The sequence below is a fragment of the Felis catus genome, chromosome A1 (assembly GCF_018350175.1).
Source record: "Felis catus isolate Fca126 chromosome A1, F.catus_Fca126_mat1.0, whole genome shotgun sequence".
NCBI classification, from domain to species: Eukaryota; Metazoa; Chordata; class Mammalia; order Carnivora; family Felidae; genus Felis; species Felis catus.
The window spans coordinates 184,914,084-184,940,854 of NC_058368.1; the positions used below are offsets into that span (position 1 = coordinate 184,914,084).

Sequence of the window (26,771 nt, forward strand, 5' to 3'; positions counted from 1 at the left end):
AGGAGTTAAGTCCAATAATCTTATTTTTAACTATTTCAAGGACAATTAATATGCTCAGTTAAATTTGAACCATTGTTCTGGACTATGGTTCTGTAACAATTTAGAACAATAAAAAAAATTGCCATTTAGATAGAGCTAACTATATTAACTCGTTATATTCTACACACTTAGGGCACACAGCACGTAGAAAACTCTATGAGACATGCAGAAGGTCTATAAGTAATGGAGGACTATACAATTTCTTAAAATTGATAAATTAAAATTTATCAAAATAAAAGAACTTGTACCCATCAAAAGACAATATTAACAAATAGGCAAATCACAAACTGAGGGAAAAAAATCTTGGTGCATATATCTGAACAGGATTTCTAGTCAGAATATTTAAAGTACACCTGTTGAAACTGCTTGAAAGCATGAAGTTGAGGGGCACCTGGCTGGCTGAGTTAGAGGGTCATGACTCTAGATCTGGGGTTGTGAGTTCAAGCCCCACGTTGGGTGTAGAGATTACTTAAGTAACTTATTTTAAAAACGCATAAAGCTGAACAAAAATCAAAATGGCTGCACGAATGCTTCAGCAAAACTTGATTTTTTTTTTTTAATTTTTTTTTCAACGTTTATTTATTTTTGGGACAGAGAGAGACAGAGCATGAATGGGGGAGGGGCAGAGAGAGAGGGAGACACAGAATCGGAAACAGGCTCCAGGCTCCGAGCCATCAGCCCAGAGCCTGACGCGGGGCTCGAACTCACGGACCGCGAGATCGTGACCTGGCTGAAGTCGGACGCTTAACCGACTGCGCCACCCAGGCGCCCCGCAAAACTTGATTTTAAACTGAGTAACCCCTTCCCTCTCTTCCTCCAACCTTCCTTCCCTCCTCCATTCAGTAAACCTTCCCTTCTTAGCCTTTTGTTTCAGGAACCCAGTTCCACCCTGAAAACACATACACAATTCGTGTCTAAACTGGCTAGATCCTCTATTTCTCTATAAAATCCCCCAGCCTCTTTGTCTGCAGAGGGGGTGGGCAGGAAGGGGGCTTGCGGTTTTTGAAAGCCATGGCCTGCTGCAGCTGCTTTTACCCTGCAAAGCAATAAAGCTATTGTTCCTCCTTATTCCAAACTCTGTCTTCATGTTAGATTTTGGATCCGAAACACAGAGGTTGGTTACTGACAACACTACAACTCAATTGTTTTTTTTTTTTAATCATTTAAAAAATGAACACAATTTTGGGACACCTTGGGTGGCTCAGTCGGTTGAGTGTCCAACTCTTGGTTTCGGCTCAGGTCACGATCTCACTCACGGTTCGTGGGTTCAGGCCCCACGTGGGGCTCTGCGCTGACAGTGTGGAGCCTGCTTAGAATTCTCTCCCTGCCCCCCCCCCCAAATAAATAAACTTAAAAAAAAGGACACGCTTTGAACACATACTTAACAAAGACAGAAAATTGGTCAATAATTACATAAAAAGATGCTCAGCATATGGGAAATGCAAACTAAAATCATACTGAAATACTGTCACCGGCTAGACCCCAAGACCTGACCTTTACTACTTACCTGCTTATACCCGACCTTTGTCCCACATTTTTCCTTAAGCTCTTCTTTCCAGCTTATCTCTTAACTCAGGCAAAAGACCTGAAGAACAGAGTATCCCGAAACTGCAACTACCCCTCAAGCAGTATCAAATGGTAGGGCAAAGAATCTGCTGGCCCAGACCTCCAGACAAGTTTGAGCTCAACCCCCGACTCATGCCTGTGGAAATGGACCACTGAGTGATTTGTGGGGTGACTGACAGTTACCTTTACCTCATTATAATACTAAAATCTCCACCCGGCGGGGGGGGGGGGGTGGCGGTAGCGGGGAACAAGCCTCATTCACAGAACACATGTATAGGCATGTTTCCTTAAGGCGCATGCACAATCTTATGCCTGCTTCTACATATGCTGATGAAGTTCCCCTTTCTACTTGCATCCTAACCCTGGATAAAAGGAATCCATTCACCCTTGCTCAGGGACTCATGGCTTTGGAAGCTATTCCCTGTGATCTCCTTATTTGCTGCAGATAAAGTTTACTGTGTGTGACAACTCCACCTGGGGTGTAGCTCTTACCTGTGACTTACCAAGGATTGAATTTATGTTAGTTTGGTTACAATACTGTTACATACCTAATGGAATGGTTAAAATTTAAAAGACTGATAATATCGTATGCTAACAAGCATTTTCAGCAACTAGATTGCTCATTTATTACTAGTGGGAGTATCAAATGATACAACCACTTTAGAAAACTCGTAATTTATTATAAAGTTGAACCCCTAACTCAGTAATTCTGTTTCTAGATGATCACCCAGGAGAAATTAAAGCATATGTACATAAAGACTTGTGCAAGAATATTCATGGCAGCTGAATTCAAAACAACCTAAAATTGGAAACAGCTCAAATATCCATTAATAGATGAATGGATAAGTAGATTATGGTATATTCATAGTACTGGTATCTTACTTAGCTATACAAAGAAACGAACTATATGAATGAAACTCAAAATCATTATACTGAGTTAAGGCAGCTAGACACACGAGAGTATGATTCCATATATGTGAAATTCTAAAACCAGTTGAAACTAATCTATGGTAAAAGAAACTAGCTTGGGGGGAAAGGTAGGGATTGATCGTAAAGGCCATAAATGAACTTTCCCAAATAATGGAAATATTTTATATCTTTTTTTTTTTTTTACATTTTATATCTTGATAGCTTAAATTTTTTTTTCATTTATTTATTTTTGAGAGACAGAGATTGAGCACAAGTGGGGGAGGGGCAGAGAGACAGAAGGAGACACAGAATCTGAAGCAGGCTCCAGGCTCTGAGCTGATAGCACAGAGCCTGATGTGGGGCTCGAACTCACAAACTGTGAGATCATGACCTGAGCCGAAGTCAGATGCTCAACCGACTGAGCCACCCAGGCGCCTCTATCTTGATAGTTTTATATCTTCAATATGCTTATCAAACTATAAGAATTATGATATGGGGGAGGCTGGCTGGCTGGCTCAGTTGGTAGAGCATGTGACTCTGATCTTAGGGTCCTGAGTTCAAGCTCTATATTGGCTGTATAGAATATTTTAAAAATTAATAATAAAAATGTTTAAAAATAAGTTGCAATAGAATTTAAAAAAAGAATTAAGAGCTGTTCATTTCACTGTATTACTATATGTAATTTATACCTCAATTTCAAAACAATATCACAGTCATATTTTGGGCATTTGTTAGATTCAGTCAACAATATCCAGGATACTAGTTTGAGGTAGTGTTAACCATTGCATTGGTAGTGTTCTCTAGGATGCAAGCTATCAGCAGAAGGGGGGTGGGGGAGGCACAAAATGTGTTTTGTTTTGCAGGACCAGTAGTTCCTGCCAAGCAGACACCTGGGTAGGTGTTTTGCCTGGTACCCCTTGTATGAGCCATTTTGAACGAATTTGGAACACACAATTCCCCCTGAGCTGTCCTGAAGTTACCTTTAGCTCATTATAATACTAAGATCTTCTCCAATGGGTGGGGTTTTCCACCAGTTTTTGAACATACAATGTATGTTCTAACATGTTGATGTGCTAGGCATGTGCAATTGAACCAGAGTACCTAAGTAATAGAATATGCATATATGTTCCTTAATGCACATGCAAGCTCCCTGCCACTGCCCCTTAATACACTGAATAAAAGGTTCCTGTACTAACCCCATAGGGAGATAATGCTTTGAGAGCTATCCACCCCCAACCCCCTCCTAACTTGGAACAAGTAACAAAAAGTTCTTTGCTTTCAAGGCTTCTTTGGATTGTGTTCCATTTCCACCCCTTGAGTTCTGTTACAGTACAAATGACGAACTAAATGGACAGCATTTAAATTTCTAAACTCATTAGGACCTAAGAAATGTAAGACTTTTTCCTTGATAGGATATGCACACTTTTTTCAAGTTTAAGAAATAGATCTCTAAATTATAATGAATGATACCCCAAGGGCAAGAGCAAGGGTTTTTGTTGCTTCTGTTTTATAACCTCCTCTTACCTCCCCACTCCTCCATTTTAATTTTTATTTATTTTTAATTTTATTTATTTATTTAGAGAGAGAGAGAGCAGGGGAGGGGCAGAAAGAGTGGGTGAGAGAGAATCCCAAGCAGGCTCATGCTGTCAGCACAGAGTCCAACCCAGGGATCTATCTCATGACTGTAAGATATGACCTGAGCCAAAATCAAGAGTCAGAAGCTTAACTGGCTGAGCCACCCAGGCGCCCCTCCTCTCTACTTTTAAAATACCCTTTGATTCCACTATCTCAGATGTTCCCATCTCTGTGACTCTAATACCTACATGAATGACTCTGTCCTAAGCTATGTTTTCCCATTTCCAGATGCCTAAAAGGTATCTTACCTGTATGTTCCTCTGGTATATCAAACTCACAGGTCCAAGAAACTAAAAGTAAATTTAATATTAATTCATCATCTTGTCCTCTAAATCCGATCTTCCTCTTAACCCTGAGGTTTGTGAGAAAGATACTTTTTATACTAATTAACTCATAGACTCAAATATGCATATGGGGATTTATTAGGGAATAAAGATAAATTAGAATTTAATCATTAAAACAACATAGTTGTTTCCTGGTTTCCTACCTCACTTGTACTAAAATAAGTTATTTTTAATGGTTTCATAAATGTTTATTTATTTATTTTGAGAGAGAATGAGAGTGGGGGAGGGCCAGAGAGAGAGGGAGAGAATCCCAAGCAGGCTCCGTGCCATCAATGCACAGCATGACAGGGGCTCAATCTCATGAACTGAAATCAAGAGTTGGTTGCTGAGTCTCAATTGACTGAGCCACCTAGGTGCCCCATTAAAATAAATTAAACATATTAAACATATTAACATATTAAAAAAAGTTTAAAATGTGGGGAAAAATTACTAGAGGAAAATGTATATAATAATCTTGGTGGGAGGAAGTCTTTTATGAGCATATCATAAAATTCAGAAACCAACAGTGAAAATATCAACAAAGTAGACTATATAGATTTTGGTAAATATCTGCATAACAACAATAGCAACAATAATAGTGATAATTATCCAAGTCAAAAGACAAACTGGGAGAAAATATATATGATGCATGAGAAATCAAGAGCTAATTGCTATGCTATATAAGGAAGCTTGAAAGTCAGGGGGAAAAGAAAAAAACCTTAAAAGTCAACCTTTTAAAGTGTAGAATTCAGGGTGCCTGAGTGGCTCAGTGGGTTAAGTGTCTCACTCTTGATTTTGGCTCAGGTCATGACCTCAGGGTTGGTGAGTTTAAGCCCGGAATTGTGTTCTGTGCCTACAGTGAGGAGACTGCTTGGGATTCTTTCTCACTCCCTCTCTCTCTGCCCCTCCCCCGCTCACATTCTCTGTCTCTCTCAAAATAAAATAAACTTAAAAAAAAAATAAAGTGTAGAATTCAATGGTTTTCAGTATATCCAGAGCTGTGAAACCACCACCACTCTCCAGGGAACATTGCCAAATTCTTGGAAGTGGCCACTGAATTTCACAGGTTAGTGGAGGAGGGGTACAAAAGTTCAACCAAAGGATGAGAGAAAGGAATGGAAAATAAAGATGAGCTCAATACTGTAGAAAACTCTTCCAAACACTGGGAAGGGGTAAAGGCATGGGAGTGGGGGCGGATTTAACATCCAAGAAAGACTGTGAGTTTTGTTTTGCCCTGTTTTTTGCTTAGTTTTAAAAGGTCTACTATTAGAGTATGTTTGTATAACAAGGAGTGTGATCAATTAATTGATAGGAGGTATTATGGGTTAAGTTGTGCCTCCCAGAATGACATGTTGAGGTCCTAATCCACAGCACCTCAGAATGTGACCTTGTTTGAAAATAAGGTTGTTGTCCAATTCATATTTATGGAGACAGGGATGTAGAATTCTCCTGAAGGGAGACACTGCAAGTCTCGTGGTTTAGTCTGCCATCAATGGAGTGGAGAAGTATAATCCTGCTCCTGGAATTACTGTATTTTGAACAATAATACAAGGTACTGCAAGGAATAAAGGCAAGAGAATCTGAGGACACATATATTCAGTTGGAAAATTTAAAAGAGGAAAGATGAGGAAGTCCTGCCCATCTGTTTCAGTTTTCAGTTAAGTGTGTGGTAATATCGTCAGCTGGGGGTGATGAGGAAGGAGGGATACATGAGTCAGAACTGTGAGGAGAAGCCTCAAAATGAACGAAAATTGTACATAAGTAAGTTTTTAGCTAATGCAGATTTTTTGGGGGGGGGTCTTTGTGTCATCTAATGTAGGAGGATTTTAAAAACTTTTTAATTATAAAAATTTTCAAACTTACAGAAAAATTTAGAGAAGAGTTTAATGAACAAACAGCCTTATACTTTCTACCTAAGCTCTACAATTGTTTATTTTGCTATACTTGCTTTCTCTCTATATATTTGAAATTAAATTTGTTTTTCTGAAACACTTCAAAATAAGTTGTAGGCATCATGACATTTTACTCTTTCTATGTCATGACATTTTAGTCTTATTAAAAACATCAGCATTCATTTTCTAAAAATAAGGTCAGTCTATCATATGACTACAATACCATTGTCACACTTAGGAAGATTCACAATTCCATATTATCATCTACATTGTAATTTCTCTAATTGTTCCAAGAATGTATTTTATACCTTAAAAAAAAAACAAAAAACAAAAACCAACATACCACCAAGGTCTGCACATTTTCACATTATGTTTGCTTTATTCATCTTTTTTTTTTTTTTTCCTTAAGACTGTTTTTAGAGTGGTTTTAGGTTCATAGGAAAAATGAGCGGAAGGTACAGAAATTCCCCTTATGCCCCCTGCCAGCCCCTTGTACCTCACAGTTGCAGTGTCCCTCATTATCCACATCCCCCACAAGAGTGGTACATTTGTTACAGTGAATGAACCTACACTGACACTTTGCAATCACCCAAAGTCACAGTTTACATCAGTTGACTCTTGGTGTGGTACATTCTGTGGATTTAAACATATCTATCTTTGTGGTACCATACAGGGCATTTTCACTGCCCTAAAAATCCTCCGGGTTCCACCTATTCATCCCTTTCCTCCCCCAGTCGGCTCCTGGCAACGATTGATCTTTTTGTCTCCATAGTTTTGTCTTTTCCAGAATGTCACATAGTTAGAATTGTACAGTAGATAGTCTTTCTAGGTTGGCTTCCCTTACTAATATGGATTTTTCTCCATGGCTTTTTATGGCTATGTGGCTCATTCTTTTTAGCCCTGATTAATATTCCATTGTCTGGATGTACCTCAATGTATTTATACTTTCATCTAGGTAGTTTCCAAGTTTTGGCAAATATGAATAAAGCTGCTGCAAACATTTGTGTGCAGGTTTTTGTGTGAACAGTCATACTCCCCACTGTTTCCTGCCCCCTACCCCGCCCCTCTCCCTGCCCATCACATTGGCTTTTTGAAGAGACAATACCCAGTTACCTGATGATTTTCTTCAACCATTCATATAATACTTCGCTAACCTTGTATTTTCTGTAGAGTGATTTTTTTTCTTTGGAGACTTGATTAGATTATAGTGCTGCATTAGCATATTGTATCATATTAGGAGGCACCTGACAAAAAGTCATCCCAATATTAGTGGTGTCTTACCACTTGGTAGAGTGTATATATATTTGGTATATATATATATATATATATATATATATATATATACACACACACATATATATGTATATATATATATATACATATATATGTATATACATATATATATACACACACACATTTTTTTTTAGTTTGTTTATTTATTTATTTATTTATTTATTTATTTATTTATTTATTTATTTATTTATTTATTGTTAGTAATCTCTACACCCGATGTGGGGCTCAAACTCATGACCCCAAGATCAAGAGTCACACACTCCACCGACTAAGCCAGACAGGTGCCCCTAGTGGCACATTCTTTCACCATTTACAATTAATAACTAATCTTTGGGGTCCCACTTTCGAACCTGTAAGTATCCTGTAACCTAACAACTTTCACCTAATTGCCTCCATTGATGTTACTCAGCTAAGTCAATGAGTATATGGAGGTGGCAAAGTCCATAAGACTTAATGAGATTGTCTAGGGACAGAATGTTGATAAAGAAGAGAAGAGAGTCCAGGTTCAACTCCTTACTCCCTCCAATAATTACAAGTCAGGTACAAGATGGTGCAGTAAAGGAGTGAGAAAAGCAGCAGTTAGGTGAAAGGAAAACCAAATACATGGCATTGGCTCTCTGGAAAACAGAGCATTTCAAGAATTCACTGGAGAAATTGCCAGTAGTTTTGCAGAGGACTGGGGACAGAAACGAAACTACAGTGGGTTAGAATGAGAAAGCCAAGGCAGAAAGAACTTACTACGTACCTTTTTCACAGGTGGCTTTAAATATCTCTAGCCTGGGGTGCCTGGGTGGCTCAGTCAGTTAAGTGTTCAACTTCCACTCAGGTCAAGATTTCATGGTTCCTGACTTTGAGCCCTGCATTGGGCTCTGTGCTGACAGCTCAGAGCCTGGAGCCTGCTTCAGAGTCTGCGTCTCCTTCTCTCTCTGCCCCTCCCCTGCTTGCACTCTGTCTCTCTCTCTCAAAAATAAATTTAAAAAATACTCAAAAAAAAAAAATCTCTAGCTTGTGCTCGTCAATAAGCACAACTTACTGTTTTTCAAAGATTTTACATTTATTTCTCTTCCTTTGGTCATCTCTCTGAATATGAGCTTTAAAGTATTGTGTAGTAAGATAAGATTTTGAAATCTTAATCTTTGAAATTTTTTAAAAATTTTATTTCTCGTAGCACTCTCTTAATTTTCTCCTACCCACCTTGCAGCATCCATAGAGCCAGAATTAGGATGGTTTAAGTGAAAATACACAAAATAGCAAATATTTGCCCTGCTGTTGTTATTCTCTTGAATGTACAGCTAATGAGGATTATGAAGTGGATGGGGGTAAGAGAGGCTCAGTCCTTTTTCCTGACTCAGGGAGAAGAGGTAAACATTGTGACTGAGATGGGAAGGGAGGGTATTGGAGCCTCTCTGTCATGATAGTCTCCAGAAAATCTAGTTGACAAAAATTTGATTGGAGATTAAGGCTCAGGTGACTCCTAATTTAAAGGAATATTGGGGACACTTGGGGGGCTAAGACGTTGAGCATCTGACTTCTGGCTCAGGACCCTGATCTCAGGGTTCGTGAGTTTGAGCTCAGCATTAACTCTGCTGTAAGAACAGAGCCTGCTTTGGATCCGTGTTTCCTTCTCTCTCTGCCCCTCTCCCAAACTCTCTCTCTCAAAAATAAATACATAAATAAAACATTGAAAAAGATAGACGAATATTGAATGAATTAGACCCAGAGTCTCAACAAAAACTTTTGTAAAGAGAGTGGATGTCTTCATGTCTCTAGGTTCTGGGGCCTTCTGTTTTACATTGCCATCACTTTTTGGACCCCCACCCTATTTTCAGGGGATATTTCCATAGAAATCACGAATAACAGCAAAAAGAGAGGATCTGGAGGGACGGTTCCAGGGATGGTGAGAAAGGAGGCAGGGCATCCCAAACTGTGGACGATGCTTTCTTGTCAGTAGTGTGAGCATGAACTGGTATTTAAGGTTAAGGGCTAATGTGGATATACAGGGCCTGAGCTGAAGTACACATGGTGCTCAATTCCCAAGCCCAGGCTTCTGATCACTCAAATTTTCACCTGTCAGCCTCAGCAGACACAGACCAGATCCTGCATGTTCCTGGGAGGCAGCATGCCAAAACCCTTGAAGCAAAAGCCTGAAGGATTAAAACAGTCCAAAGTTCAGCCCTTTCCTTCTACAGATACCACATCCACACCTTCAGTACATCCTAGCCTGGCACTCCCTCAGAAATGTAATCCATTCATTTCACAGCTGATTTCTGAAAGGTCTGAACACTCTTCCCTAGATATACTTCTCTTTGGGGAGATTTGGGGCTGGGATGATGATGATGATGATGATTTTTGGCAACAGTACGAAAAGGTAACGTCACTGGCCTCTCACTCATGTAGTCCTTGATAGAATCCACTGTTAGAGTCATTTATTACCTTCTGTACCTCTATCTTATTATTAAAGCTGTGCTACTTTTTCTTTAGCATAATGAAATAAGTTTGTAACTATATGCGCATAAGTGTGATTCTTTCTCGCTAGACTGAAAGCTCTGTGAAGATAGGAACTGTCTTCATACATTTCTGTAGTCTCTGGCATAGTGATTATTAAAAAAAACCTTGGTGGTTTTTTGGTTTTTGTTTTTTTTGAGAGAGAGAGAGAGAGAGAGAGAGAGAGAGAGCGAGAGCGAGCACAAGTTGGGGAGGGGCAGAGAGAGAAGGAGACAGAGAATCCAAAGCAGGCTCCAAAGCTGAGCTGTCAGCAGAGCCCAACACAGGGCTTGAACTCACAAACCATGAGATCATGACCTGAGCTGAAGGTGGATGCTTAACCAACTGAGCCACCCAGGCGCCCCAACCTTGGTAGTTGTTACATGACTGGTCAATAAGGATCAGTTACCATCTGCACACTCACCATTCCCAGATGTGTATGTGTTGTCCAGAGCCTTCTCCTGAGGACCCGTATATACAAGATTCTACCTGATATCTCCACCTCAAACTCAGTATGTTCCAAACCAAATGTGTTTACTTCACTTGGCAAATGGGCTCTTTCACCCAAGTTCTTTATCTCAGGGAATACCAAGGTCACTCATCCATTGTCCAAACCAGGCTATGGGCCATCTTCTGCTTTTATTTAGATTATTATCTTTTTTCTTCTTTAAAAAAAATTTTTTTTTTTAATGTTTATTTGTTTCTGAGAGAGACAGAGAGCGAGACACACACACAGAGAGAGAGACAGAGCATGAGCTGAGGAGGGGCAGAGACAGAGGGAGACACAGAATCCGAAGCAGGCTCCAGGCTCCTAGCTGTCAGCTCAGAGCCTGATGTGGGGATTGAACCCATGAACCATGAGATCATGACCGGAGCCGAAGTGGGACACTTAACTGATGAGCCACCCAGGCACCCCTTTTTCTTCTTTTCCTAAAGCAAATAGTATCTAACACATACTAGGTACCAGTAAATATCAGTGGATAAATGATCTGACTTCTGGTCTATTCCCATAGAATTAATTTTCCACGCAGCAGAGTGACATTCAAAAACATATCTGATGCCCTTTAATAGCTCACCATTGTCCATAGGTTAAAGTTCAATGTGGGGCTTGAACTCATGACCCTGAGATCAAGAGTCGGATGCTTTACTGACTGAGCTAACTAGGCACCCCAAAGATCAAATTTCTTATGTGTTTTCTCCTTGTGATTTGCGCAGTCAGATCTACTTATCCTTGCAGTTTAACTTCTTGCCATTTTTCTGCTGGTGATATTGAATGTTGTTTCTCAAATGTGCCAAACTCTTGTACTTTCCCATTTGATGTTACATTTCCAGTGAATCCTCATATCTATGATCCTTCTTTATCTGACTCACCCCTACCCATTTCTTCAGGTCCTGGGTCGTGCTTACCTCCTGACCTGACTTGGATGGGCTTACAGACTCCACTAGGTCACTAAGTACTTTGCAAAGTAAGATCTTAGTTAACCCCTTAGCTCATCAGGGACTGTATTGCCTTTTGCTACCAAACAGTTTTATAGGGAATATTCTTATACTGAAGGCTTTGTATAGATATCTGAAAGACAGAGTCCTGGGAGAAAATTTCTGGGTCAAAGAGCACATGTTTTTTTTACTTTAACAGATACTGTCCAGTTGATTTTTAGTAATGTATCTATAGTGTATTATCATAGTTTTTTTAAATCAGTTTTTAAAAAAGTTTATTTATTTTTGAGAGAGAGAGAGAGTGCATGAGTGGAGTGGGACAGAGAGGGGGAGAGAATCTCAAGCAGGCTCTCCACTGTCAGCCAGACCCCACCGTGGGGCTTGAACCGTAAACCATGAGATCACGACCTGAACTGAAATCAAGAGTCAGATGCTTAACTGACTGAGCCACCCAGGTACCCCTATCATCATATTTTTTGATCATTGTTAATCTGATATGGAAGTATCGGCATTTCATTTAACTTTACATTTCTTGGATAATAAGTAAGATTATCTTTTCAAAATTAAAGAACATTCACATTTCTTCTAGGTTCTGTCTGCATAGATCTTGCCTACTTTTGGACTTTTAGTGTTATCCTTATTCATTTATAGAACTCTCTAATCAAAAGAAATTCTGCTTTGCCTATCATATGTGTTTGCCATTTGATTATGGAGCTTTTCTTCATCCAGATTCTTTTACTTTTTATGAAATCACAGCTGTATTTTGGGGCTTCATAGTCTTTACAAAATTTCTCCATTTTGAAATTATAAAGACACTCACATTGTCTTGTACTATGATTAGATTTTTAAATTTAATCTATATTTTATTTTTGGTTTGAAAGTGAGGTGAAATATACAACTTCTTTCCTCTATATGGAAAGCCAGTCATCCTGAAACTATTTATTGAATAACCTACATTTTGAGGAAGTTCCACCATCGATTATTTCTATTTTCTTTAAGTAGAAATAGCTATCAGTGGCTAAGAGGGAGATGCTGAAGTCTGAGGTTTGAGGAAAATTAAAAATGGGAAAGAGGGGTGCCTGGTTGGCTCAGTATGCAGAGCATGTGAATCTTAGTCTCAGGGTCATTAGTTTGAGCCTCATGTTTGGTGTGGAGCCTACCTAAAAAAAAAAAAAAAAAAGAAAAAAAGGGAAGAAAAACACAGAGTTGTTTGGTGACATAAAGAGCCTACTTAAGGTTGGAAAGCGGGACATGGTCACTATCTTTAATATTAGAGGATTTTATTTAGTACTGTTCAACAGTCTGGGTACAAAAGCATAAGATGCAGACAACTGAATTTGTGCAGTGTTGAATTTTAACAGGAACGTGGGAGGAAATACACAAAAAGATAGAGTAATGGACCGTTACACCTAACATAAATAGTAAAGTGAATTAAACAGAAGGTGGTCTGGTAAGAATTTTAGGATAAATTATCATCCTAATTGCTGTTATTTATTTTGCCCACAAATCTATAATTTGGGTATTTATTTTGCCCATGAATCTGTAATTTGGGTAGGGATCAGCCCAGGCCATTCATTGCTGTTCCACATCACCTGGGGCAGTTGGCTTGAAGGAAGGGAATCAACAAAAGATGGCTGGATTCCAAGATCAAGTGTCCAAGAACACCTTGGAAATACTGTATCATCTTTGATGACTGTGGTAAACAAAACAATGGTTCTTTCAATGATGTCCACATAGTAATCTCTGGAACCTATGAATATTACTTTATATGAGAAAAGGAACTTTCCAGATATTATTAGAGACTTTGAGATGGGAAGATTACACTTGATCAACTCTGTGGGTCCAATATAATCAAAAGGTCCTTAGATGGAAGCAGGAAGGTCAGAGTAAGAAAGATGTGACAACTGAAGCAGGGGTTGGAGTGATGCTTTGAAGATGGAAGAAGGAGATATGGGCCAAGGAATGCAGGCAGCCACTAGAAGTTAGAAAAGACACGAAAATAGATTTGTCCCTAGAGCCTTCAGAAGGGACACAGCCCCACCAACATCTATTTTTTGGCTTCATAACACTCATTGTAGACGTCTGACCTCCAGAATTGTTATATAATAAATTTGTGTTCTTTAAAGCCACTAATTTTGTGTTAATTTGTTATAGCAGTAAGGCAGGGTTTCTTTCTTTTTTAAAGGCCAAATAATATTCCATTGTATGTATTTCCTTTATCCATTCATCTGTCAGTGGACGTTTAGGTTGTTTCCATAGCTTGGCTAATGTGAATAATACTGCAATGGACACAGAAGAGCAAATACCTTCTTGTGATTCTCATTTCAATTCTTTTGGATAAATATTCAGAAGTGGGGTTGCTGAATCACATGGTAGTTCTATTTTAAATTTTTTGAGGAACCTCTATGCTATTTTCCATAGTGGCTACACTATTTTACCTTCTCACCAACAACTGTACAATTGTTCTAATCACTGGGTTCTACTCCTGAAACCAATACTACACTGTATGTTAACTAACTTGAATTTAAATAAATAAACCACAAAAAACAAGGGTCCTAATGCTTCCATATCCTAATATTTATTTTTTTTGATAATAACCATCCTAACAGGTATGAAATATTGTCTCTTTGTGATGACTAGTGATTCTGAGCATCTCTTCCTATGGCTGTTGAACACTTCTATGTCTTCTTTGGAGAAATAACTATTCAAATTCTTTAGCAATTTTTATATTATATTGTTTTGCATTTAATATTGCGTATATTATATCGCGTTGTAATTTCTTACACATCTTGAAAATTAACCCCTTTGATGTACAGTTTGCAAATATTTTCTTGAATTCTATAGGTTCTTTTCACTTTGTTGTTTCATTTGTCATGCAGAAAATTTAGTTGGATGTAGTCCCACTTATCCACTTTGCTTTTGTTGCCTGTGACTTTTGGTATGAGAAATCAGCACTAAGACCAATGTCATGAAGATTTCCTATTACATTTCTTCTAGTTGTTTTATACTTTAAGGTTTTTGAGATGATTTTTATATATGGTTCGTTCTTTTGCACTTAGATATATTTGTTGAAGATATTATCCTTTCTCTACTTATATTCTTGGCACCCTCAACTAGTTTCTGGATTTCTCACAAGGGGAATTTGTCTATGTATTATTGCTGAATCAGTATGTCTGTGGGGAGAAGGCAGGTCCAAGGGTTCTATTCTGCCATCTTGCTAATGTCATGTCTCAGTATGGTATGTTTTAACATTGCTTTAATTTTCACTTATTTTTGTCTTTATATTTGAAGTGCATTTTTTTTTATAATTTCTATATTTCTTCAGAACTGTGGCTTATAATATCATACCAACTTTGTACATCAGTTATTTTAGATGAAGATTCACCATTTCTGCATAATATACTACCAAGTATGATTCTGGGGACAAGATAGAGAGGGGAGAGCAGAGACAATAAATATACCTTAAATAGAAGCATTAATGTAACTTCATATAATACAAGTTGAATAATTGGGTAAATGACTTAATGTGTGATTTTATTTCATATTACAAAAATATTAACCAAGCAGCCAGTAGTCAGATGGCAAGCACTCTATAACAAATTCTGTTGAGGTTATGAGCATAGGTTTTCAGAGTGTTACTGAATCTAAGAATTGACTGCAGAGTTTGTTAAAAATGCATATTTTCAAGCTAAACACCAGATTCTAATTTAGTAGAACTGAGATAGAGTCTAGGAATCCACAAATTGTTGACCAACTTAGTGACCCTGGCAGGAGACAAAGAGATTACTATGGAGTTAGGCATACACTTATTTCTTATTTGAACTGGAAAAATGGATGATGGGTATGATAGAATGAACCTAGTTAGACAATCAACGGAGAGGCAGGAACGGGCCAACGTGTTTTAGCCTAGCTTAAGAGGCTCAGATTAGAAAAGGCCTCCAGTATCACACCAAAAAAACCTATGGATTTGAATCTTGAAACCAAATAAGGTTTCAGAGTAGGGGAATAATAATCTGAGTGATTTTTTTTTTTTAATTTTTTTTTTCAACGTTTATTTTTGGGACAGAGAGAGACAGAGCATGAACGGGGGTGGGGCAGAGAGAGAGGGAGACACAGAATCGGAAACAGGCTCCAGGCTCCGAGCCATCAGCCTGACTCGGGGCTCGAACTCATGGACCGCGAGATCGTGACCTGGCTGAAGTCGGACGCTTAACCGTCTGCGCCACCCAGGCGCCCCAATCTGAGTGATTTTTAAAGGAACGTTGATTTGCTGGGATGAGTTGTAAAGATGGAAGGCCAGTGAGGTTTAGAATGAGGTGATAAAGGTAAGCATCAAGGGGAGGTACAGACAATAGAAAAAAAAAGTTGGAAGTCATATAGGTAAAAATGTTGAACTTCCATTTACATACGTAAGGATAGGAAGTTAATATTAAATACATTAAAAATACTCATTACAAACATAATAGTAACAGCAACAATAGCAATAACAATAATAAAAATACTAAGAATGAAATAATCTTTAACAGGTCTTTCAGATGTTTACTTGCATCATTCTTAAAACTCCACAGGAGCTCAACAGCAGTTTGTATTGCCTGGAAGAATTATTAAAAAGAGGTGTTAGTAATCTACATTAAAACTAATCTATCAGCCATTATAAACTAAAAACAGGCATTTCCACCTTCTGTAAGGCAGGTGAAGCAATATTTTGTACCATAATTATATTTTTTCATTCACCATTAAAAAAAAAAAAGTTTATTTATTTATTTTTGAGAGAGAGAGAGAGAGAGAGAGAACACAAGCAGGGTGGGGCAGAGAGAGAGAGAGAGAGAGACAGACAGACAGACAGACAGACAGAGAGACACAGAATCAGAAGCAGGTTCCAGCCTCTGAGCTGTCAGCGCAGAGCCCAATGCAGGGCTCGAACCCATGAATGGTGAGATCATGACCTGAGCTGAAGTCTTAACGCTTAACTGACTGAGCCACCCAGATGCCCCAATATGAATTTTTTATATCAGAAACTGTCAACAAATTTTCACAGTTCATAAAAATGGACAATTTGTGATATGCTGTGAAAGCAAATTCAAAGGAAGATGACACTTATCCATTTATTCATTTCTTACCTTCTTTCAATGGGGTTTTGAGAGCAAAATTTTCTTTACTTTCATGAAGAAAAGCCTTTGAAGGATCAAAGTGTTTGATACCCAGAACTTTATTCAATTCCTCCTGAAGTTTTGTTTCACTTTGTTTTTTCTTAGCAAGCTGAGAGCGGAGTTTTGACACCTCCTATGTAAGAGAAATATAGACAACAAACAATTACTAAACCTCATGCTGGTGAAATGTGTTATCAGTGTTACTGACAAATTTCCCAAGGTGCTCATGTATCAAACCAAAAGGCAAAAAATCACTACTAGATACAGGCTTTAATACTACAAATTATAAAATGACACTGAACAGGTGTGACAAAGGGGATAATGAGACATTTCAGTCTTTTTGCCACTCTACAGATACAAAGCTATGTTTCCGATAAAAGTTCATCTCCAAATTAAATGCTGAGATGAACTTGTGGCATGATAGCAAGAGAAGCTCCAGTAACCTGCTTCCTAATGAAACTAAAAATTATTAAAAAAAAAAAAAAAAAAAGGCAACCATTTAAAGCCTGTAGAAATGGTTCTAAGGCAAAACAGGCAATGAAGAAACATCTATTCAACCAAATCTACAAAAATATGGTAAAAAAAAAAAAGGTAAGGGTCTGTGGTATTTGACCCAAGTCTGCTCCCTCTCTCGCAACTCCCAGTTTAGCAAGGTGGGATAGACAGCTGCAGGCAAGAACAGGGCCCTCTGTTTCTCCAGCTCCCACTCAGAGGCTTTTCCTGTTGTTGAGGCCACATCCCAAGCAAATGTGGTTGAGAGATGAAGGATCCTTTCTTCTGTGCAACAGGGGCTCTACCTTAGGTGCTGTGTGCAGAAAATGCTGGGAAAATGCTGTGTGCAGAAAATGCTGATCACCTTTGCTGCCTTGGCTCATAAGGTGATGATTCCATGCCAGGAAAGGCAAGCTGAGAGAACCTGAGAGTGCTCTCCTTGCCCCTCTCCCCCACGTCTGTCAAGCACTCAGTTCCCAGGCCAGATGTCTCATTCAGAGAAAAAGCTTGTCATTTTCTCCTACTTCAGCTCCAGAACCCTGTCTCAGAGATTTTACCTGGGGGAGCAGGGGTAGGAGAAGTAGACTATAAAACACATAGTTCCTAATTTCTCCCCAAAGGAACTGACTTCACTTGCAACAGCATTTGGAGAAGTTCAAGCTGGAGGGTGCTGTGAATAACAGTCAAGGTGGTGGCGCAAGGGAGCTGGGAGGTGATTCAAAATACAGGCAAAGCTGTAGGTTTACAATTGGTGAATAAGACAGCTGGGAGAAGTCCTTCTGGGGTCAGCACACAATCAATCAATGACCTAAGACATAATTCCAACAAAGGAGCCAGAATTCAACTGGATTAGTTTGAAGAGCAATTTATACTCCAGGGCACTGTTAAGAGCAATAAGTGACTAGTTATCCAGTTTAACGTGTGATGAGGGAAATAGAGGAGACAGCTCTACCAAAATCAGTGTCATCCCAGGGTGACCGTGGGCACACTTCAGACTGAACCTCCCTGAGCAGCAGTATCAGAGGCACTACACTACTGGGGGGGTGGGGGAGGAGGAACAGACTTCACTAGCACAACCCAGCCAATTACTAAACAAATCAACAAGAAAATAACAACACACCTTGAAGGAAAGGGCTGTAACCAAAGGTGCTACAACATATAATCTAAAATATCCACTTTCCAACAAAAAAGGCAGGAAAGCATGACCTATACATTGGAAAAAAGCAGGGAACAAAAACTGCCTGTGAGAGTAACCAGACACTGGATTTATTCAAAAACGGTTTCAAAGTAGCCATTATAAATATGTTGACAGAACTAAGAGAACTAAAAAAAAAAAAAAAAAAAAAAAAGTGTGAATAGTCAAATTACTAGAATCAGAAATGAAAGAAGGGACATGGTGACTGACCTTACCAAAATAAAAAGGATTACAAAAAAAATACTATGAAGAGTTGTATATCCATAAGTCAGATAACTTAAATGAAACAGAGAACTTCATAGAAAGACACAAACTACTGAAACTCTCTCAAAAAGAAAGTCAGTATGAATAGACTCATAAGAAGAGACTGGATAATAAAAACTACCCACACACACAAAAAGCTCAGATCCAGATGGCTTCACTACTGAATTCTATTGCACAGTCAATGAATAATTAATACCAATTCACAAACTATTTCAAAAAATTGAAAAGACAAAATCTTTCCCAACTAATTTTATGAGGTCAGCATTGATACCAGAACCAAATAATACCAAAAATATTGTATGAAACCTGTAGACCAATATCTGTCGGGAATATGGATGAAAAAAACCTCAGCATATATTAGCAAAAGGAATCCAGCAATACAAAGGGAATTATGCACCATGGCCAAGCAAAATTGATCAGAATGCAAGGTTAATTTAATATCCAAAAATCAATTAATTTCAGAAATAAACAAAATGAAAGTCACATGATCATCTCAACAGACACAGAAAAGGTGCTGGACAAAATTTAATACCCTTTCATGGTAAAAACACTAAAAAAACCAGGAATAGAAGGAAATTTTCTCACCCTGATAAAGAGTATCTGTGACAAGCCTGCAACTAATAGTATACTTAACAGAGAAAGTGTGAATGCTTTCCCCCACCCAAATCAGGACCAAAACAAGGATCTCCACTCACACCACTTCAACTTTGTCTGGAGGTTCCAGCCAGGGAACTTATTAGGCAAGAAAAAGTAATCAAAGGCATTCAGGTTAAAAGAGAAGTAAAACTATCTCTATTTACAAATGATCATCTATACAGAAAATCCTAAGGAAACCACTAAAAATCTATTACAACAAATAAATGAGTTCAGCAAGATTGAAAGATAACAATTTCGGTATACAAAAATCAATTTTATTTCTACACACTTGCCAGGAACCATCTGAAAATGAAATTAAGAAAACAACTTCATTTACAATAACCTCAAAAAGGATAAAATACTTAGGAACAAGTTTAACAAAAGTGTAAAACTTATAATTTCAAAACTCCAAATCATTGTTGAAAGAGATTAAAGATGTAAATAATTGGAAAAACATCCCATGTTCATGGATCAGAAGATGTAACATAGTTAAGATGGCAATTGACCCAAACCTATCTACAGATTCAACATAATTCCCATGTGAATCTCAGATGACTTCTTTGTAAAAATTGAATAGCTGATTCTGCAATTCATATGGAATTGCAAGGGACCCAGAATAGCCAAAACAATCTTGAAAAAGAAGAAAAGTAGGCGGATTCATGCCTCCTGGTTTTAAGCATTCCTTTCCTTTCCCCTTTGCCCTCTCTCCCTCATTTCCTTCCTTCATAGAATCCCAAGTAGGCTCTGTGACATCAGTGCAGAGCCTGACACAGGGCTTGAATCCATAGAACCAGAGTCAAAATCAAGAGTCGGATGTTTGACTGAGCCATCCAGGTGTCCCTACCCTTTTTAAAGGTTATTTATTTATTTATTTATTTATTTATTTATTTATTTATGCATGCCTTCTGGTTTTAAAACTTACTACAATCCAACTGTAATTAAGACAGTGTGGAAGCACAAGGATAGCTATATAGATCAGTGGGAAACATTTGAGACTCTAGAAATAAACCATAAATATGTGGTCAGCTGATTTTCAACAAGGGTGTGCAGATCATTCATTGGAGGAATGAATAGTCTCTTCAACAAATGGCATGAGAACAACTAGATATCCACATGCTAAAGTATAAAGTTGGACACTTACCTCTCACTGTATACAAAATCCTCAAATGTATCAATGAACTCAATGTAAAAGTTAAAACTGTAAAAACCCTTAGAAGAAAACATAGGGATAAATCTTCAAGATCTGGGATTTGGCAAAAGATTGTTAGAGAATAAAGAACAAGAAACAGAGGAAAAAATAGATACATCGGACTTTGTCAAAATTTTGTGCTTCAACAAACATCAAGAAAGTGAATGTACAGAATGAGAGAAAATATTTTCAAAGACTACATGTGATAAGGAACATACACATAATATATAAAGGACTCTCATAATTTGTTAAAAAAAACAATAATCCAAATAAAAATAGGCAAAGGATATACACAGATATTTCTTCCAGGGAAGATATACAAATGGCCAATAAGGACATGAATAGATGGTCAGCATCAGTCACCAGGGAAATGCAAATTAAAACCACAATTAGGTATCTCTTCATATCCACTAGTATAGTCAGAATGAAAAAGTCACATAACAAATGTTGGTAAAGATATGGAAAAACCAGAACCCTCATACTTCATAGTTGGAATGTAGAAAGATATAACTGCTGTGGAAAACAGTTCCTCAAACGATTAAACATTAAGTTACCCAATTACCTAGAAATTTCACTTTTAAGTACAACCCAAGAGAAACCAAAACATGTCCACACAAAAACTTGTACATGAATGTTTATGGTAGCATTATTCATAACATTCTGAAGATGGAAACAAGTCAGATGTCTATCAACTGAAAAATGGATACAAATGTGACATATCTAAGCAATTAAATATTATTAGGTCATAAAGAAGAATGAAGTACAGACACATGCTATACTACATGGATGAACTTTGAAAACACTATTAATTAAAACAAGCAAGCCACAAAAGACCACATATTATTTGAGCACACAAATAGGAAATATTCAGAATAGGGAAATTTATGGACAAAAAGTAGTTTAGTAGTGGGAGGGGTGAATGAGGAGATAAGGAGATGACAGTTAAAGGGTAAGGAGTTTCAGTCTAAGGTGATGCAAATATCCTAAAATTGTGCAGATGGTTGCGTATTTGTGAATGTACTAAGATCTACTGAGTTGTATAAAACTCAACTTTAAATGGGTGAATTGTATGGTATGTGAATTATATCTTAATAAAGCTGTTAAAAACAACTTAAACGATTAACTGCTTTTTTAAAGTAATCTCATGACCCCAACATTAAGAGTCATGTGCTCTACCCACTAAGCCAGCCAGGTATCCCAAATGCTTAACTATTTTTGAATACTGCTTATCTTTATATTTATTTATACCAAGGATTTTGCTATTTTGCAAATAGAAATGGATGTGTAAAGCTCTGTGAATTCTTCCAATTACACTGGTGATAGTTTTTGAAAAAAAATTTTAAAGTTTATTTTTTTGAGAGACACAATGTGAAGTGGGGGGGGGGGGGGGGAAGGGCAGAGAGAAAGGGAGACACAGAATCTAGAGCAGGCTCCAGGCTCTGAGCTGTCAGCACAGGCCCAACGCGGGGCTCAAACCCACAAACTGTGAGATCATGACCTGAGCCGAAGTCAGACACTTAACCAACTGAGTCACCCAGATGCCCCTAGTGATTTTAAAAAATGTTTAAAAAATGTTTATTTTTGAAAGAGTGAGAACGTGTGAGAGTTGGGGAGGGCTGGAGAGAGAGAGAGAGAGAGAGAGAGAGAGACAGAGGATCTGAAGGGGGCTCTGTGATGACAGCAGAGGCCCCAGTGTGGGGCTTGAACCCACGAACTATGAAATCATGACTTGAGCTGAAGTTAGGTGCTTAACCGAATCAGCCACCCAGGTGTCCCACTAGTGATTTCTAATATACTAATGAAGTATTTGGAAAACCTGAGAACATAATACCCATCTGGTCAATGGTCTAAAATAAATCCATAATTCTCAGATGGATTTTCCCCTATAAACTTAAGTTTTCCTGATATCAAAGTTCTTTGTTGAACTTAAATGTTACAGTTAGAATAAAAAATACCCCACCCTGATATCTTCAGTAGGACTAAGTGTTATTTTACAAACCGATTTGAGTTGGCTATTTTCATCTTTCAGTTTCACAACATGCTTGATTTTTTGCTTTAGATTTTGATGACCCAGTAATTTAGCATAAGAATCTCTTAGTTTATTAAGCTGTTCCTGAGCTGCTCCATGTTCATTCAACAAAGCCTGTTTCTCTGCTTCAAAAGCATCCAGTTGTAGCTGAAAAAGAGGTTTTTTATAATTAGAAATGTTAAATTTACTTGTCTCATAGAAACTACAGAGGAAAAAAGAAAAAAGAAACTACAAGGAAATTCAAGTGCAAGAACATAAAAAACAATGGAGGAAAACAGATCATGCTGACATATTCTCAGGTTCTCCATAAATTCTGGCTCTTTCAAAAAAACTTTTGTGTATTTCATTTCAAAGGTCATTAAAGTAGGGAGAAACCTATGGAAAGAAGGCCAGGAGCCAGCCTACTCTGTATATCATCTGCATCATCACGTTATAACCAATACTGCCCTCCCACTCTTTTTAAGGGTCAAGATTAGGCTTTATCCTTTTTGAAGATCAGTTTATTAATTTGAGAAACACTGAGCAAGATTGTAACAAAATAAGCATCAAAAATTTACATAGATTCATTATCAAAAATTTCTATCAGGAGAGCCTTCTAAACTATTAACTTTAAGTCTCTTATGACAAGGTAGTTCTTAGCCTATAGAAAGCGGCATAAAAAATGTCTGCAGAGTAATTTAAAAAAATGTAAAGTCCCCTTTAATAGGGAGTTAAATCGGCACTAGAAATGCACAGCAAAATGATCTTTCAGTAAAATCATGTCACTGTTGTGACTGTGACAGGGAACAAAGTGCCTAAACCAAACACAAGTGAGTGTGGTCCTGACAAACCTGGAAAGGTTTTGTTTTATTATACAGTTCTTTATAAAGGAGATGCCACTTATTCATTTCCTCAGTTAATTCTGCCACTGTGTTTTCTTTTCCAGCTTTTCTGTAAGGGAAAAAAATGAAATTAAAAAACATAGTGTGTTAGAAGAAATAACTGAGGTTATGTGGCAGTCCAGTTCTAAACCTAGATTACCTTGCTTCTTCCTCTTCCAGTTGTTTCCTAAACTCTTCACCTTGTTGCTTGAGTTGGTTCTGCAAATCAGTTATTGTTTTAAGAGAAGACACTGTGATTTCTTTAATTTCTGCTTCTTTAAGTGCTGATTTGGTCTGCAGATCTAGAAGCATCCTTGGGTTTGAGAGAGGAGAGTCCACTAAACATTTTATAGCCATTTAGTAACTTTCCCCCCTTTCTTTTACTGAAAAAACAAATGGAAAACACAACTCAAGGAACTCTTCAAGAATTTTACCTTCTTAACTGTACAAATTCTTACTTTGCAATTGAAGATCACCCAAAGCTATAATTCCCTGGATCACTTTGTAGCTGGCTTTCAACATTAAACTGTCTTAACAGTTCTAACTGTCTAACAGTTCTAAGGCTACAAGTATGGGCAGGTTTTATTTTTCCCACATACCTTGCATATTCTTCATTTGCGCTCTCAGTTGCCAATATCTGATGTTGAACGTCCTCTGCACTTTTCTCGGCACTGGCCACTTTTTCCTGAAGTGCTGAATTCTTCAGCTTAAGATCTTCTATTTCATTAGCTGTTAATGCTTTATAACTAAGTAAAAAGAAAATTAAAACAATGTATTATACAATATAAACTTTGCAGTTACACAGATTCAGTGTTCTGAGGTACTAAGGAGCTTATATGGCATAGGCTGTTCATTCAGAAAAAAAAAAGTGCCTACTATGTATATGAAGTATACTTAACATGAAAATTACTCCAAAATGAACAAATATATGATCCCTGCAAATATGGTCACAGAGTTATGGTCTTATGGTAATATATGGAAATTCCTCTCCAGGCCTTGGCAAAAAAATGGGAAATAATATGTATAATTAAATTTGTGGTATATGTTATGAAGAAAACTTTAGAAAACCTTAAACTGCAAAACAGGGGAATGTACTTTCTTTGGTGATTCAGAAAAGGCCTTTCTAGGGAATTTATAGTTAAACTGATGTGATGGACAAAGAAAAGTTATCTAAGGATTTAAGGAAAAGTATTTCAGAAGGAAAAGATGCATATGTGTTCTGAGGCAGGTAGAACACTGCATTAAGACACGAGATTGGAGTCTACCGAATAAGAGCGGCTGGCGCAGATGCTAAAGCCATGGGCCGGTGATCACCGTGGTGCACATCAGCCCTGGTGAGTGAAAAAGAGGGTTAGACTAAGGACTTGGCAGTCGAAAGATGTGAAATCTCTTCTGAAGGCAAACTCTGAATTTCACTAAATACGTTGGATATTGGGAGAAAGGGTGAGAAAGTGATTAAAGATGACTCTAAGATTTACAGAAAGAGAAGATGGGAAGATTAAGATGTCATTGACTGAAATAAAAAAGAATGAGAGAGAGGTAGAGAGAGATAGAAGAGAAATCACAAGTTGTTTTAGACAGGTTAATATTACACGGTAGTGAGATATCTGCTTGGAGGTGTCAAGTGGGCAGCTGGATATACGAGTATAAAGCTCAAAAGAAAGATCTGGTTTGAAGAAATGAATTTTAATACTATTGGCATACTGATGGTGAGTGAAGTCACAGTAGCTAGAAACCTCCTAAGGTACTATTTCTCAAAGTAGCAGGAAGGGAAATCCCTTCACAAGGTTGAAAACAGCACTAAAGCATAATATATGATATATATGTCATAATACATTATATCACTGGCTGTGATATTTGGAATCTTGAGGTTCAGGGAATTCAGAGAATTTGGTAGCACAGTGTTTTGGGAGAAAGGGAAAATTTCTGGGTGATGGACTGGTCACTCTGGCTGACATGTTTCTAGAAGTGAGTGTGTGCATTTGTTTGAACAAGTCCTGGGCTTTCGCAGTGATGGTGGGAGAGGAAGAGTCTCCTTGTGGCTGCACTTCTGTGAATAGTTTTCTCCCCTGAAAGGACAGACTGTGGTAAAGAAATGAAAATAAATTGAAGCAATAAGTCCAAAGATAGAATTAGAAAATGTTAAATTTCCTTTTAAAAAAAAAATTTTTTTTTAACGTTTATTTATTTTTGAGACAGAGAGAGAGCATGAACGGGGGAGGGGCAGAGAGAGAGGAGACACAGAATCGGAAGCAGGCTCCAGGCTCTGAGCCATCACGCCAGAGCCCGACGCGGGGCTCGAACTCACGGACCACGAGATCTGACCTGAGCTGAAGTCGGACGCTTAACCGACTGAGCCACCCAGGCGCCCGAGAAGATGTTAAATTTCCAAATGCCCATCTATTCAGATGGGTGGCTTTCTCAGTGTCCTTTTCTCCTGTGATCATTTGCTCCCACCTCCTGCTTGCAATAGCAGTTTAATGAACAGTTTGAGAACAAATCATTAAGTACATACGCACGCATATACAACTGTGCTTTGAAGATAAAGCAAGTTTGAATTCATCAAAAAAGGATTAAAAATTTCTGTTTTCTGATAAGAGTTACTTCGTATTTTGCTTTCTATTAAAATGTATTTAGTTTCAAAAAAAAAAAAGATCATTGGGGAAAGAAAGTACTATTCAATGAATGGGCATTAAGCAATATATTCTCCATATGGAAAAACAAAAATAAATTTGATCCCAGTTTTACTGCACACACAGAAATTCATTCTAGATGGAAAAATGAAACTTAAAAAAATAAGTTAATACCTTTTGGGATAGAAAGTTTTTTTATAACTTTTTATATATAAGCTTTTTATAGGAAAGGGAAGGCGGATTATCTCCAGGAAAAAAGCCATTTTATACTAAGTACACTGGCAAAATTGAAGAAATCTAACAAACTGTGGAGAGGAAGTAGATCAATGGTTACTCGTACAATGCTAGTGAGAGTGTAGAGTGTACAAATTGTTTTGTAAAGCAATTTGGCATTAAATTTTAAAGTTGAGCAGTCACAAATGTATGGTTTTAGAGTAATTCTTATTCAAGTATACTAGGAGACTACAAGAATATTAGTAAAAATACTATTAATAGTAACAAAAGAATCTACCAAACATTTAAAGAAGAGTTAATACCTACTCTTTTCAGTAATTAAACTTATAAGAGGATGAAAAACTTCCAAATTCATTCTGTGAGGCCAGTATCACCCTGATACCAAAACCAGATAAAGACACCAAAAAAAAAAAAAAAACCCCAAACAAAACAAAAACAAAAACAAAAACAAAGAGAGAGAAAGAGGGAGAGGGAGAGAGAAGAAGGGAGGGAACTACAGACCAGTATCTCT

At 37.7% G+C, this 26,771-nt stretch overlaps 1 protein-coding gene across 2 annotated transcripts in view; it reads right to left on the minus strand.

Moving 5' to 3' along the window:
• Positions 1-15,959: 15,959 nt before the first annotated feature.
• Positions 15,960-26,771, minus strand: part of HMMR (hyaluronan mediated motility receptor) — a 39,351-nt gene continuing 28,539 nt past the window's right edge. For both annotated transcript variants that reach the window (XM_045035911.1, XM_045035904.1), the window contains exons 13-18: positions 23,993-24,139; positions 23,554-23,706; positions 23,364-23,463; positions 22,504-22,680; positions 16,699-16,861; positions 15,960-16,170 (exon numbers count right to left, since the gene is read on the minus strand). In XM_045035911.1, the coding sequence (XP_044891846.1) occupies positions 16,151-16,170; positions 16,699-16,861; positions 22,504-22,680; positions 23,364-23,463; positions 23,554-23,706; positions 23,993-24,139 (760 nt within the window). In that variant the 3' untranslated portion in view covers positions 15,960-16,150. The remainder of the gene's footprint in view (positions 16,171-16,698; positions 16,862-22,503; positions 22,681-23,363; positions 23,464-23,553; positions 23,707-23,992; positions 24,140-26,771) is intronic.